Source organism: Mustela nivalis (genome assembly GCF_964662115.1).
Source record: "Mustela nivalis genome assembly, chromosome: 5".
NCBI lineage: Eukaryota > Metazoa > Chordata > Mammalia > Carnivora > Mustelidae > Mustela > Mustela nivalis.
This window is the reverse complement of record NC_139024.1, coordinates 117,596,833-117,611,738: the sequence shown is the minus strand read 5'-3', so window position 1 is coordinate 117,611,738 and position 14,906 is coordinate 117,596,833. Positions and strand designations below refer to the sequence as shown.

Genomic DNA, 14,906 nt, shown 5'->3' with positions numbered 1-14,906 from the left:
GAGCTGGTCCCTGCTAGGTTAGCTGTCATCCTGCCATGCGGCCCTCACCTCTCCTCAAGCGAGTGAGCCAGCTGCCACTGGACGAGGGGGTGGGCGCCACCACTGCTGCCGGTGGTCTGCTGGAGCGTCTGCCATATTGCCACTGCCGCCGATTCCGTGGAGACCTTGAAGGGCCCCCGGTTCTCCTTCAGCGGGGTGGCCACCAGGCTGAGATGGCCTCGGCTGTCTTTTTGGAGGAGCACCGTGATGGTGCCTGCAGAGCACACAGGGGGAGGGGAAGGGGGAAACCAGATGGAATTTACCTGGTGGACATGTTGCAAGGCATGACATACTTCTGAATTGCAGTTTAAGGGCACTGATCAACACCCCCCCCCCCCACTTCCCTAACTGCTCTCTCAAGGAAGAGCTACGGGGACCGTTCCAAAATGAGCCCAGGGCCGCGGAGCCTGCAGAAAATAGCCTTGGGCTGGTCAGGGCATTAGCTCTCCTTCCCTGTATCTCTCTGCCCTTTTGGGCTTTGAACAAATGCAGCCCTGTACATTTTGTCCTCACCTTCTGATTCCTTGGTGCACACTGGCACCTTCCCAGGCACAACAGAGCTGTTCCAGTGGGGCCCAACCCAGGATCATCGGAGCCGGTCTTCCGCCAAGAGGGCCCCTGTGCCTCAGGAAGGCCGTGAGGGAAGTTGGGGCCCATCCCATAACTTCCCTGTGCCTCCTTCATCATCCTTTCTCTCTCCCTTCCCGTTCTGTCTGACCAGCTTCTTCCAGGAAGCCTGCCTCAGACAGCCTTCCTGGGCTCGGCCTCTCTGTCCCCATCCTTTAGACCTCTCCCATACCCACCATCCTGGCTTCAACACAGATGCCCGCCATCTCCTTCAGTTAGACCCACAGCCTATGAATATTACTGACAGAACATGGTTCTCTGATAGAAAACAGGAAGCTGGTGGGATTTCTCCAGCTACGGTAACTCCTGCCCATCGAGTTTGTAATCAAGGCACAGCAGCCCACTCTGGTCACTGCTTGTGAGCATGGAGAGTGTGAGGAGACCCAGTGAACAAACATGCTAATTGGCTTCTCCGGGACAGGGGCCAGGTTGGGTAATTAGGTCTGGCACGCGTGTCAGCGGCTCCGTGGTCACCCCTGTTGGATTTCTTGCTCTGGCGGCACAGTCCAGGCCTTCCCCCATGGGGCTCAGCATCTGCCCTAAATGGGTGCCCGGCCTCGCCCAAGTTCTGCTGGAGGTGGAGCTATGCTCTTGGCAGTGTCAGGGGAGATAGCCCCGCAAGTAGCTTTGGAGTCCTTGGTTCCCTGTTCTTCCTGCCCCTGATCCCTGACTGTTCCAGTGGCTCCTTCTCCCTCCAGGCCACCCGGCACCTGGCTCCACCCTGCTTTGTGCCTGGCAGGCTGACCCTGTGAAGTGCACCAGTGGCTTCTGTGCTCCTGATTTCCCAGGGGCTGGGCCTACGAAGGACATCGGCAGGAGATGGACTGGAGCCAGAGAAAGATCGAGGTGTTTATCTTCCTGGTTTCCTCCCTGTCACAGCATGGTCCTGTCCTTCTGTGGCCTCCCTCTCACTGGGCCCGTGACCCCATTCCCTTCAGGCCTAGGGGTGGTCACAGCCTTTCAGGGGTGCTGGTCCCTGCGTGCCTCATCGCCCCCAGTTCCCTTAATCCCACATGCATGTCTATGAGCCATCCTTTTGAAAACTCTCTTCATTTAAAGCCCGTTCGGTACACCGCTCATTGCCTGCTGGGACTCTGACCTGGGTGGGCTGCATGTGATCGGGTCCCCCTCAGGTATTTATTTTCTCCCCTGCCACTTGGTCACTTTCTCAGCGCAAGTGGTAATTTTTGCTGAACCAGCGCTCAAGGCAGCTGATTTCTCTGCTTGCGTCCCTGCCCAGGCTGGTCAGTGCAGACGTTCATTTCCAGGGCTGCTCTCTAATTCAGCAAGTGGCTCTTCAGGGCCATCTGTGCCTAGCTCAGCGGCCTTTCTGGGCTAGTCCTGTCATCTCAGATTCCCAGTGCCCTAATTTCGCAGCCCGAGAGTGACATTCAGTTTTTTCTAGCTCCTTAAAAAAATTCTGCGTTGCCTCAGCTCATCTCAGGCCCCTGAATCTTGTGAATTAATAATGATACAATTAATAATACTATCCCTGAACCTGGCATTTTGTCGTTTACCTGAACCCAGGGGTTCCACCTGGAGAATGAGGGGCTGATGGCAGGTCGGGGAAGGAACTGCAGTCATGCTAATCAGTGCCATGTTCGTCTGTTACCACTGAGTGACAGCAAGCCTGCGAGGCCCTTGCCTGTATCACGGGGACTCGGGGAGATGGAATGACTTGCCCAAGGTCACACAGTAAGGGGCGGAGCTCTGAGAAAGGCCACAGCAGACATGGCTATGGAAGAGGGAACAAGCTGTAACACAGAGCCAAGGACTTCATTGGGAAACTCCAGTGTTGTCATGCTGTGTTTACTTGTGTGTGGATGAGGAACGCTCCTGCTGTGTCCTCATCGCATTTGGTTCGGCCCTTCTGTTCCATGGGAGCGAACAGAGAAACCTGTTTTGAGAAGGCCATTGGTTCAGAGGGGTGGGAGTGCCAAGAAGCCTAAGGACGCGGCGTTTCTCTTGCCATTCCTCTTTCCTCAGGCAGGAGGGCCACTCTGCTTGCTCCAGGGAGGGCCAACCTGGAAGCTGGTGCTGGCCCCAGAGCCCACCCCTCCACCATGGGGAAAGGAGAGCGCGCTAGCGTCTGTGCTTGTCCTTGGGGAGCTTGGAGCCTCGTGGCTGCTGGGGAGCCCAGGACGGTGTGCCAGCCAAGGGCATGGCCCTTTTGGGTCTTTTGTAAAGTTCAGCTCACCCTCTGGCCTTTTCTGCTGTGGGACTGTGGGATTGGGACACGCTCACCAGAAACCACTGTCTTGGGGAGCCCCAGCCCCAGGAGGCCTCCCTGGAAGGACAAGAAACATGACCTTCTCCTGCTTCTCTAGGCTCCAGCTCTTGTCTGATCTCATCAGATCTGACTGTCTCAATAAATGGAGGCGAGGAGAGGTGCAAAATAACCCAAAACCAATAAAATCCAAAAATCATTTCTATTCCTCATATTGTCAGAGCTACCCAGCCAGACTTCGTGTCCCTGCCTCTCCGTCTTCCTGCACGCCTCTGGTTCTGTGTCTCCACCTATCTGTCTTCTCCCCTCTCCCACATCTCTCTCCAGCTCAGCCCAGACTTTGCTCTGAAGCCGGAGATGCATAGCAGATTGCTGCAGATGATCTCAGGTTGCCTTCTCTAAACCTAAGCAGCTGGTCATTGGAATCCAGACGCCTTGGGGCTTGGCTTGGTTTTTAGTCAAGATTGTGCTGGTCCCAGCCTGGCTTCCGGCTTGCTTTGTGTGTCCATGGGAGCTAGGCCCGGAGGGACATGGGCCCCCCACACTCTGCCGCCCCTGCCTGGCTGGGGGTAAGTGGGGGACAGCCAGAGCTTTGCCTGCAGTCACGCCAGCCGGGCAGACAAGAGTGCTTACTGCCACAATTGCCATGCCCAGAGCATCTCAGCAATTTCGGCTTGGCCAAGCAGCTTCCCCAGCCTCCGGGAATGTTCTGTCATGTATTTATTTTTAAGCTCATGAGAGCATTTATTTGCCGGCGTGTATAATATGAATCTGGCTCGTCTGTTAACCAGCCAGACTTAGGAGTATGTCTTTGCTCACCCAAAGCTGACAGGTACACTGGGAGGCAGAGAGATGCAGGTCCAAAATGTTATCCTGCCCTAGGAGCCCATCAAAAGGTCTGGACAAGCTCCTGGCATGGGGAGGCTAGCCTTGGGAGTGACGTTCCTGCCCAGCACTCTCTGATTTCATCACAGTGCAGAGCTATGAGAAGGGAGAGGCTGTGCTCCATGGCACACAGTGGCCACTACAGAAACAGCGCCTCTCTGGGGGAAACCCCCTGTGGCAGCCTTGTGGGCATTCAAGTCCCCCTGACCTGAGGTCACTCATTGAGTGACTCTGGGTAAAGCACATCCCGTCCTTATTGGGCTAGATGACCCCCTGACCTAGCTTGGGAGGCAGGCTAGAGTAGGGGTCTGGACAGTAGACTAGTGCCCGAGAGTGCCCAGGAGGGGTGCTCTTCTCCCCCTCCTCCCTCAGAGGAATGGGCACTTGTAGACAGGACCCAGGGAGGGCATCAGAATGGGGTCCTGCAGACCAAGCAGCCTCTTTGACTTTCCTGCCCTGCCTGTGGCTGCTCCGGCCATCTGCCTCAGCTCCAGAGCCATGTCCAACAGGCGTGAAATGCTGCGGGCAGGAGGCCCCTCCACGCAGGGTCCTGCCACCCCTTTGGTAGATTGAGTTCCGTTGTGAAAGGACAGACATTCATTCTAGTGGGTGCTCTGACGACATGGGCAGTGACCCACAACGGATGGGCAACCCCGGCCTGCAGCCCCAGAGGCCCCAGGGGAGGCCTGCACAGGCCACGCACCAGCCACCCGCCCCCCTCTCTCCCAGCATGTGGTGCTCACAGGCCTCATCTCAGACTCTCAGAAGATCTTCGCAAGCCGGCACTGAAGCGGTGCTTGGGGCTCAAGGCCTTGGCCCCCAACAGTGGATCTCAGTCTGAATGCTGGATACAGATTCTTGGGCCCTGCCTCCAGGGGTTCTGGTTCATAGGAGTAGAAGGGAGCCTGGGAATCTCCATGTGAACACCTATACCAGCCTTGGTCAGTCCCAGAGCACACTCTAAGAAACACCCACAGAGCTAGGCCCCATTTTTCCTGGTTATTTTGATCATTGAAATTCAAGTAAGTTTTTGACTGACTTGCTTGGATATTGTCATTACTTTTACTGCTGATGCATATTCGAGGGCAGAAGCTTGTAGTCACAACATTTAAAACCTTTAAAAGAGATCTTTTCTCTGGGGACTCGTCCCATTGAGGGGTTCAAGGCCGGCGTTCTTGCCCTGAGCCCTGTGAGCCGCATTTACTGAAGGCTGGGTGTGATCAAAAGGCCTGCCTCGTGGATGCTGGCCAGCTGCCCAGAGGGCCTCTGCCTGGAGGCCCACAGCTGGCGGCCAGCCAGCTTCACCTCCAACCAGCCTTCACCCCCCTGAACCCACCTTGTACTCAGATCTAGAATACACACGGCTCTGTGCCCCGCTTCCCCAGCTCTACCTGGAAGGCAGCCCATGGCCCCGGCTTGGTCACTAGGTGAGAATGAGGAATTCTCGTCTCTTAAACATGTCAGGTCCCTGCTCCTTCATGCCCTGACCCAGGCCTGAGGCTCCATCCATCCACCTGGGTCTCCAGATGGAGGGACAAGAGGCCTTGGCCTGCCCTGTCTTCCCCAGCCCCAGTCACATGACCTAGCCATGGCACCCCTGAACCACAAAGCAGACTCCCTAGCAGAGCAGGGTGGGGCCGGGGTATCATTTCACCCCACGCTCAATTCCTCGAAGCCTAGTGGCTTGAGCTCGTTTGTAGGGATGCCAAATGGTATTAGACTCCAGGCCTGGAGGCTTGAAGAGTTCAGAGAAACTAGGACAGTGAGGGCCAGCCAGACTGTGGGGAGGGGGCCTGTCTCCGTGGCAACCTGGGGAGGTGGTGGGGGTTGGGGGGGCGTCCAGGAGCCTGGCCTGCGATGGCGGCACGATGGCACACAGAGCTGCAGCCGGCTGCCGGGAACACTCACCTTTGTACTGTGGGGTGAAGCGCTTCATGGCCAGAGGCAGAGACTCGTAGAACCTCTGCTCCTGGGAGATGAGAGGCTTGCACACGGTGTGCTCATCGTACTTCATCACGCTCAGGTGCCCCCCGACCTGGTGCAGGAAGGGCTCTAGCCGCACGCCCACTCTGGCCTCCCCAGCATCTGTGCTGTCCTGCACAACCATGTGTCCACTAGAGGAAGGCCTGGGCAGCTCCCGTACAGGGGGTGGGGCCGTCAGTGGGGCTCAGCTGTCTCCTTAGTGGCCTTGATCCTCGTCATAGCACAGCTGTCCCTCTGTCTGTTGGCCTGGGAGGGAGCCCTGGAAAGCAGAGGAGGAAGGTGGAAATGGTGTGAGGGAGACAAGGTCCTGGGAGGAGTGGAAGGACACACAGTTCCCAGCCATGCCCACTGGTAGTTGAACAGACTGTACAGAGGCTTCCGTCACTTCTAGAATAATCCATTACAAGAAACTGGTACTGTGGTTGCTCTGGGGAGCCAGGATGAGAGATAGACTTCTCTGAATCCCATCCTGTTTAGCATTTTTGAAAAAACAAATAACACACACAACCGTAGGCTTCCAGAGTGCCGAGATTGTGTTTAACTCCTCATATCGTGTTTCCTGCCTGCTTTTGGGAACGTTGGTTGCAGGCCCAAGGAGAGAGCAAAGTTTCTGCTGTCAGGGTGCTTGGTCTCTTGCAGGGGCCTGGGGGGCACAGCAAAACTTTGGTTTTGTCAGCACAGCTGTGCACACCCGTCTGCGTCACATCTTCAAGACATAATTGCCATGTGACTCTAAGAAGTTACCAAACCCCTTTGGGCCTCAGTTTCCCCATCTGTAAAGTGAAATAGTAAGGATACTTTATGGATATAGGACAACATTGAGATAAAGCCCATGAAAAGGTTGGCTGAGGGCCCAGAGCTAAGTCCTCAATAAATGTGATTTGTTGTAATTATTTCTAACCTTATTGCCTTGGTGATCATATTTTTCCAACAGCTCTGGGTTGGAAGGAAGGCCGTGTTTCTCACCGCCACTTTGCACAAGAGGGAAGTGGGGCCTGCAGTGCCTTGACTGGGCTCTGGTGCAGGCCAGGGGCAAGAAAGGAGGAAGTGGGGACTGTTGGTCTTGGGGCCTTATTCCTTATGAACTTCTGCTCCCTTGTCCTCCCTAAAGGTAGGCCTGCCGGAACTCTGGGCTGGGAATACAGCCCCGAAAGACACCCTGACTTTGTCTTAGTGCCCAAGGAGACACTGTGAGGGGAGGATCTTCTGGCCACATTTGTCCTGTCCCGTCTGAGAGGACATTCCCACAGGGGTGCCCATCACCGCCAAGTTATTAATACTCTCTCCTCCGCTGGACTCCTGGCCAAAGATGCCACCAAGCTAGGCAGCCCTGGACATGATTAACGCTCTAAATGACCTTCAGTGCAGACCATGAGCATGGCCAGCCAACTCCATGCGTGGAGTGCCTATCAGTTTGTTCAGGACCCCAGCTCAGAGAGACCCCCTGCTCCCCCCTAAGGGGTTTTTCTCTCTCTCTCTCTCTCACTGGCTACTGATTTTCAGGCCACAGAGTGCCCCTCTAGGAAGGGGGAGGTGTGTTGTCTGGTGTGTGCATTTGCTCTGCTGGGTGCAGGACGAGGCTTCTGAGAGCTGCACGTGTGGCCAGAGCAGGACTGGGGAGGTTAGGGTGGCCGGGCCAGGTGGCCAGGGCAGGGGGAGCCTGAGGCCTGATGGAGAGGGGCTGTGCTGACGCAGCAGGCTCGGCCTCCCTCCGGGTCTGCTCCCAGATAGCACAGAGGGAGCCCCACTTGGAGCCTGTTCCACGAGCTGAGAAATCAGTAGGAGGCATCTAGATGCAGAGGCAAATCTGAAATCCGTGCAGGGACAAGCTGATACAGGACAAGGTAGCCCAGTTGCTTGGCAAACCCAGTCCTACTTGGCAGATGTGGTGAAGGCAAGAAGGAAGGTAGGAGAGAAAAACCCAGGTGGCCCAGCACCAACCAACCAGGCGTGGCCTTGCCAGGACTGCTTAGCAGTGCTGACACCTCCAGGTGGCGTCCCAGGCGAGCCCTCCTGCGTACCCTTCTTCCCCATGCTACTGTCTCCCTAATGCAAACTTAGGGTGGGTCGGTAGTGAGGTAGTGGGTCTGCTGGATAATCAGCTTGTACTTCTAAAAAAATCTAGATTTGGGGCACCTGGCTGGCTCCGTCGTAGAGCTTGTGACCCTTGATCTTGCAGTCGTGAGTCTGAGTCCCATGTTGTGCAAAGAACTTCCTTAAAAAAAAAGTCTATACCCAGCAGGTCAGGAAACTGAGGCTATTTCTGTCAGGGCTCACCTTAGGGTACAGATGAGGTGATCTCTGAGGGTCGTCCTGCTCCTGAGCTCTGTGGTCTGTGGTTCTGACATGGGTCGGCGGGAAGGGGCAGTGGGAGCAGAGGCATCAGTACCTGAGCTAGGCAGGTGGGCTCTGCTGCCGCTCATGGAGGTACTCTGTGGCTTCCCCTTGGCACTGATGCTGACCTTCTGTTCCCAAGGTTGTCTCTCTGTCACTGGGTATAGTCTTCTGCTCTATGGGAATAAGCTAGGGAAGACCTCCATTTTTCTCAGTTCTCACCCTTAAGTTTCAAATAAATAATTCAAGCAGACAGATCTTTCTCAACCAGACCTTCCTTTTGCCACACACAGGTACATCTGTCATCGGTGTGGGCCTTGGCCTTTGATCAATGCCCTGTTTCCTCAGAGCACTGGGCAGGGCTTCAGGAACCCAGATCTTTCCCAAGTGTTCCCACCAGCTTGCTGAGGCCCCTGGGATGAACTTGGTAATGTTCGTCTGAGTCTTGGTTTCCCACCCACTGCCACAGCCTTGTCACGATGCTCAGATGACAGAACGCACAGCATTCCTTTGTGGAGTCCTTTTCCCAAGCATCCCCACCCCTCGAGGCTTGTCACTGCGTGGGTTATTCTCAGGACTGACTCAGCTCGGGTGCTGGGAAGGCAGGTGAGGCGCCTGCCTGAGACAGGACCTTACGCCCCCTCTGACACCCTCGCTAAGTACACTGGTCTCCCTTCAGTGCGTCAGAGGGAGACAAATGTCCGCTCTCCAGCCCACACTTCCCTCCATAGCCCCACAGCTGGACCCTCACTCAGCATCCTGCCCTGGTGTTCCATGGGAGGGAGAAGAGGGAGAGAGCGAGGGAGGGAGGGGAGAGAGTGAGATGCCCCCAGCCAGAAGAGCTCAGCTAGAAGCCCCTTCCCCAGGAGTCATGGACAAACGGCCCAGGTCCCTGCATCCTATCCTGTCACTGGCTTGTATCCTGAATGAAATAACTCTGGGCTCACTCCAGGAGACTCAAGGGCTGAAATTTCTGATGGGCCCCACTGTCCAGCTGGTGGTTGAATGAGGCCCCATGGTGCTGTCTGTGTCTGTGCAGCCCCACGGGGCCCGGGTGACAGCCAGCCTGCCCCCGGTCTGAAAGGAAGGTTACGGACAGCAGGGCCTGCAGTTGTGTTTGGCTTCCAGAGTGGGGACAGATGATGGTATCAGTGATGCCAGACACAGGGACAGAGGCCACCAGGCCGAGGTGGATGAGTGCCTCTGGCTTATCACTAGCAGCTGGCACCTTTTCTTCCCGGAGAATCTGTGTTTATGTAATCTTTTGCCCCAGGCTGAACCCAAGTTCATTAAAAATTACAGAAGATAAGCCCCTGTTCCAGCTTGCTGCTCGCATTTTAGGCAAGATGGCAGATGAGGCCACCAATCAGACTTCTAGCGGCTCTAACTTAGACTAAGTTCGTCATGAACCTGGTCTTACGAAATCCTGTCAGCTCCCTGTAATATGGAAACAAGCTGGCTGACTGTGGTCCTTGTTGGTGCTGTTCACAAACACTCGGGTTTTCCTGCGGGAATGTGGTGTGATTGCACTTCCTTGCCCTTGGAGGATAGGCGCAGCCCCATGACTTGCTTCCGCTGACATATGCGGATGGGAGTGCCCTGTGCCACTGCCGGTAGGATCCTGGAGGGCAAGCCATTGCCGCGTCCTCTCTCCCTGGCCTGCCTTGGAACGTTCTGGATGTGTATGTAGCCTGACAGAGAGGTACATCTTTGCTCTCAGAGGCCACTGCGACTCGGGGCTGGTTTGTGAGGCTGGCGGCCTTGTGCCCACAACTGGATGCCCAGCAGGGAGCCCGGAAGTTGCAAGGGATCCCACTGGAACCAGGCACTCAAAGACTTCCTGCAGAAATGTACCCTGTATGACATGAGCCGCTCCTCTGAAGCATATCTTGGGGTCATGGGCTCTGTAGTCCCCATCTCCGTTTCTCAAGTCCCCATCTCTGGTGGAGAAACTGAGGGGCTGAATTGGCAAAGGCCACTGGCACACTTGCGAGCTAGAGAGCATTCCCTCTCCTCTAAAGGCCTCAGGGCTAGGGTCCCATCCGAGGCCCTCTCCACTCTTTGTGCCGCTGTGGCCTGCCTACCTGGAGCTCACACCCGGTGGACAGGGTCCAGAGGCCCACTCAGCAGTGTGGGTTCACAGGGCCATGGGTGAAGGGCTCCCACCAGCAGGCCCCTCACGACCTTCCTAACCCTACACCACCACAAGCGTCATCCTCAGACCAGAGCAGTAGGACCCTCAGAGTGTGATAACCTCTCACATGTACACGAACACATCTGTGATTACCAAAATACAAATTCATTTCAAGGCACTCTTGAGCCTCTAGTAGTTTTAATCTTCATCCATTCTCTCAATCAGCGGATACTAAAAGTATAATGAGTATCACAGGGGGATGCGTAGGGAACAAATTATGCTGAAATGGAGTCCTAGCTGAAAAGTTTAGCAGAGGTACTGCTGTCTCCTAAGGTGGGTGTGGTGTCACGGGTTTTGGATGGAGTCTTGGTTGGGGGTAGGCCATCAAGGCCTGAGGAGGGGCTGTCTCCAGTGAGGGTGGGGCAACAGTAAAGTGGTCTGGGCCAGCCAGGAGACCAGAGGGAAGGCTGTGAGCGGGGGTAAGCCTGTCCTGCTTCACTCGCAGGCCTAGAGGGGGCCTGGCCACATAGACCCGGGGTGCCCAGCTTGTCTGGCTCCTGATCAGGCCAGGGAGGAGGGGGTTGCCTGAGAGGGTGAGGTGTGGAAGGAAGCCTTCAGCATCGCATCCCAGTAAATCTGATGGGGTGGGGAGGGTGCTGGGAAGTGTTCTGAGGAAGAGATAATTAAGAAGCAGCTTGTAGCAAAAGAAGACTGCTGTATAGGCAGGGTCGGCTGCAGATTCAAAGGCTGCATGGTTTATGGCCTGCCCTCTCGCCTCTGAAGTCCTGTCGTGCATTTTGCAGGCCTGCTGGAGCCAGAGGTTTGGTACAAGTACCATTCAATGTCTGCAATGCCCGAGGGAGCATTTTTTTAGATCTATTCGAGAGGAGAGGACCCAAAAACCATTTAAAACTGCTTAGGTAGTAATGGGCAGGAGGATTTTTGGAGTTTCTCATGTGGCAGAGGTCTGTGTATCATCTGGGGCCATCCAGGCTGGGAAATCAAGAGATTATTTCCTGCGGGGGTGGGGGGCATGTTTTAAAATCCATTCTAAAAATGACTCAAGAGCCATGGAATGGTGGGCCCTCTGTGTGCGTGGCCACTCCCTGCCCCCCTGGCCCAACAGGATCAATAACGAGCCCTGGCGGACGTCACATCTCACCTTCTCAGCCGTGGCTGAGATATGTGGCTTGGCAAAACGTCTGTTCCCCAGGGAAGGCTTGATCCCCAGAACCCCAGAGCAATGCTTCATATTCCTCTATCACACAGACTTCTTTCGGGGCTGATTTTATCCTTTGAGAGATTTCTTTTGTCTCTCTCCTTTTCTCTTAACATTTAAAATCTCCCAATGTTCCTCCAGTTTGAGGACCAAATGCGATTTTAATACAGCGATTATTAGTTTAGAAGCCTTTCAGCCACTGACAAATGTCCTTAGCGGCGGCAGCAGTAGCAGCAGCAGCAGCAGCAATGTTCGGAGCTTGCTGTCGGGGCGGGAGACGCATGGGGCAAAGATGACTCCAGAATCCCAGTGGCCCTGGAAGGGCTGCTCCAGGGAAGGCAGAGGCTGGAGACTTCTCCCTCCCTGATCCCTACCTTGTTTTGACCTCATAACAGCACCCCAGGTCCTTGGGGATGTTGGGCATGGCTAATAATGGCTCCAGCAGCATTGCCCAACTCCCTCAGGACCTTAACCCCCTTGAAGCTGCATCCAGCATCTTGGATACCGCTAACCATCTAGACGTGCACATTTCCCAACCTCTGACCCCCTTCCCCGCACCTCCCCACCTTTCTCTAAGCACTGCGGTCAGCAGCCACCTGCCTTACGTAAGAGGTCTTTGAGCCAGAGACAGAAGGTTTTGGCAGTGGTTAGCATGGCAACTTTATGGATGCAGGAAGAAACAGCCTTTTAAGGTCAAAATGCAGTCATGGGTGGAGCAGACATGTGAGCGTGCAGACGAGTGCGTGCGTGCGTGCGTGCGTGTGAGCATGTGGTCGTGGTCCTTCACACCACGGGCTGGAACTGGCCAACTCTGAGGAGCCCGCTGCCTGTTCAGGGAGAAGGTGAGTGGGCCTTCCCCCAGCAGAGGGCAGCAGCAGACGGGCCAGACCCGCCCTGAGCAGGAGTCCCTGGCCCAAACCCCACAGCTGGCCAGCCCTGGTCCTGACAGGGAACACATCCGGGACCTGGCTTTGCCAGGCATGCCCTCATAGAGCCCAGGACAGTGGCTTGGGGGCCACTGCCTTCCCAAGGGGCAGTTTTTCAAGAGCTCAAAAGTTACCATCGAGGGGCGCCTGGGTGGCTCAGTGGGTTAAAGCCTCCCCTTTGGCTCAGGTCATGATCCCAGGGTGCTGGGATCAAGCCCCGCATCGGGCTCTCTGCTCAGCAGGGAGCCTGCTTCCTCCTCTCTCTCTGCCTGCCTCTCGCATACTTGTGATCTCTATCAAATAAATAAATAAAATCTTTAAAAAAAAGTTACCATCGAGGTTGATGACCCTCTCTCTTCTCTCACCACGCCCTACTTTTTCTGAGGAGTGTCTGGCTGGTGGCAAGAGGAGGCATGTTCTGAGGAGTGGGGTGCCTGGCCCCATTCACAGTATGAGGGACCTCAAAGCCAGGGACAGGTCTTGCTGAAGAGGGGACAAGGCGTATGAGCTGGAGGGCACATCCGAGCTGAGGGGAACATGGTCCTTCGCAACCCGACTCAACCACTTCCTCCCCGTAGCAGCTGGACCCCACAGTCCCAGCCCTGCTGGATAAGGAAGAGTATTGGCTTTCAGTGAGCCCCTGTGTTCCCCATTCCTAGACTCCTCCTGGCCTCTCATCTCACTTCCCAGAACAACCCAATGCTCATAAAGTTGATTGACATTCCCTGTGGCTGCTGGTGAACAAGATAGCAACCATATGTAAAGAATTTTTTCAGATCCCCTGCTCAGAGCAGAAGAACGAAGGGAGAGACACGGGATGGCTCAGCCTGGCCTGCTACCCCAGAGCACACCGGCAGGGTCCCGGCGGCCACAGGCCCTTCGCAATGGACGAGCTTCTCAGATTCCTGATACGGAGCTGGCTCTGGGGGAGCACAGCACAGGAGGGGACCAGAAGACCTGGTTCTGCCTCAGATTCCCTGTCCCTTTCTCCATGGGCCTCATTTTCCCTTTCTGTACTGAGAGCTGTCTGACTCAGCCATATTCTCACCCTCCTATGGGACAGCTGGCCCTTTAATTCAGGAAGTCAATGTGGTGGGCGGGGGGGGGGGTATGGAGACAGGTGGTTGGAATAGACAGTTTGGGATTGAAAGGGACTTAAAAGACATACTGACCCATATACCTTGATTGGATCCTGGTCTAAACAAAGCGATAAAAAACATCCAGGGGGCCACTGGGGAAATTTGAATATGAACTCCATGTGGCCATTCTTCAGGAGCTGTTAGTTTTGTTAGTGGGATAATGGCATTGGGGTTATGTAAGAGCCTCCTGAGGTACATTGGGGGGAAATGCTATGATGTCCCAAAATTACTTCAAATACTTTAGCCTTAGAGCAGTCAATGAAGCGTATGGCAAAGGTCAAACAACCGTGTAAATCCTGGGGTAGGATATGCAAGGTTCGTGATATCACTCCCTCTACATTTTACTGTGGGCTTAACATTTTTCATAGTAAAAAAGGTTCAGATATAAACTGGTAGCTTTTAAAAAACTTGGAAGCCTGGGTCCTGCCCCACTGGATCTGAATCTCTGGGGAAGGAATCTGGCATGGAGGTTTTTAGATTCCCAGAGGTCCCAAGGACCATGCCAGGCTCAGACAGGTTCAGGTCTCAAGTTTACTGAAGGCCAAGAAGAGCCCAGAGAGAGGAGGCCTCCCAAAATTCTGCCACTGCTCAGGGCAGGGGCCCTTGGTAGTGACCGTAGTCTACCAGCCCTGCATGGGAGCGCCCCGCACCCAGGCCATGGATGGCTGGTCAAAGGAGCTGACGTCACCCCAGCCTGGTGCACCCCTCCCCCTGGCGGAAGGGTGGGGCTGCCAGGACAGGACACGCCGTTCCTGGAGCCCTAGGGTTGCTGTCCACGTCTCCTGGGACAGCTGCCTCTGTGAAGGGTTAAACAGTGCGAATCACTGGCTCCAGCCCCTGTACACAGCTTCCTCTGCAGTCCCAGCTCCCCAGAACCGGCCCTGCCTCTGTGCAGGAGCTGAGGTTAGAGACCCGGGGACGCCCTAGGAAGGGTTGGAATCACTCCAGGGGTTGGGGGATAGAGATGGGAGACAAGTGAACGACAGAATCTCTGTGTTTCTGACTTGACCCAACAGCACCCCCAGACACATAGGTGCACACAGAGGTACAGACACCCCCAGAAAGACTGGCCCCTCTGCAGGGTGGGCCCCTTGTTGAGGGGTGGGGTCATCCCAACCTGGGTGGACCCTCACTCCAGCACCATGAAGGGTTCAGCAAGGCCCTCCCTGCCCTATTCTCCCTGGGGCGGCACTCACCAGGGGCTTCTTCCTGGAAAGATGGCAGGGAGCGTGTGGAAGGGAAGGTCCAGGGGGAAGTGATCTCCTCGTTCGGTGCCTGCTGATGGCAGGCTCTTCCCAGCGTCCCAGCACCGAGAACTCACTATCCACGGCAGTGCCGCTGGAGAGGTCTGCCTAGACTCCAGTCTGCCCACGGGCCTGGATAGGGAAGTCAC

The 14,906-nt window shown here is 55.5% G+C and overlaps 1 protein-coding gene across 2 annotated transcripts in view; it reads right to left on the bottom strand.

The window, feature by feature from the left end:
- IP6K3 (inositol hexakisphosphate kinase 3) overlaps positions 1–14,906 on the bottom strand; it is a 20,725-nt gene extending 5,819 nt beyond the window's left edge. Inside the window, exons 1-3 of one of the 2 annotated variants that reach the window (XM_082732450.1) lie at positions 14,710–14,906; positions 5,687–6,020; positions 49–253 (exon numbers count right to left, since the gene is read on the bottom strand). In XM_082732450.1, coding sequence (XP_082588576.1) covers positions 49–253; positions 5,687–5,885 — 404 coding nt within the window. In that variant the 5' untranslated portion in view covers positions 5,886–6,020; positions 14,710–14,906. Of the gene's footprint in view, positions 1–48; positions 254–5,686; positions 6,668–14,709 lie in introns of those variants that run through there. The other variant, XM_082732451.1, reaches the window with a different exon arrangement.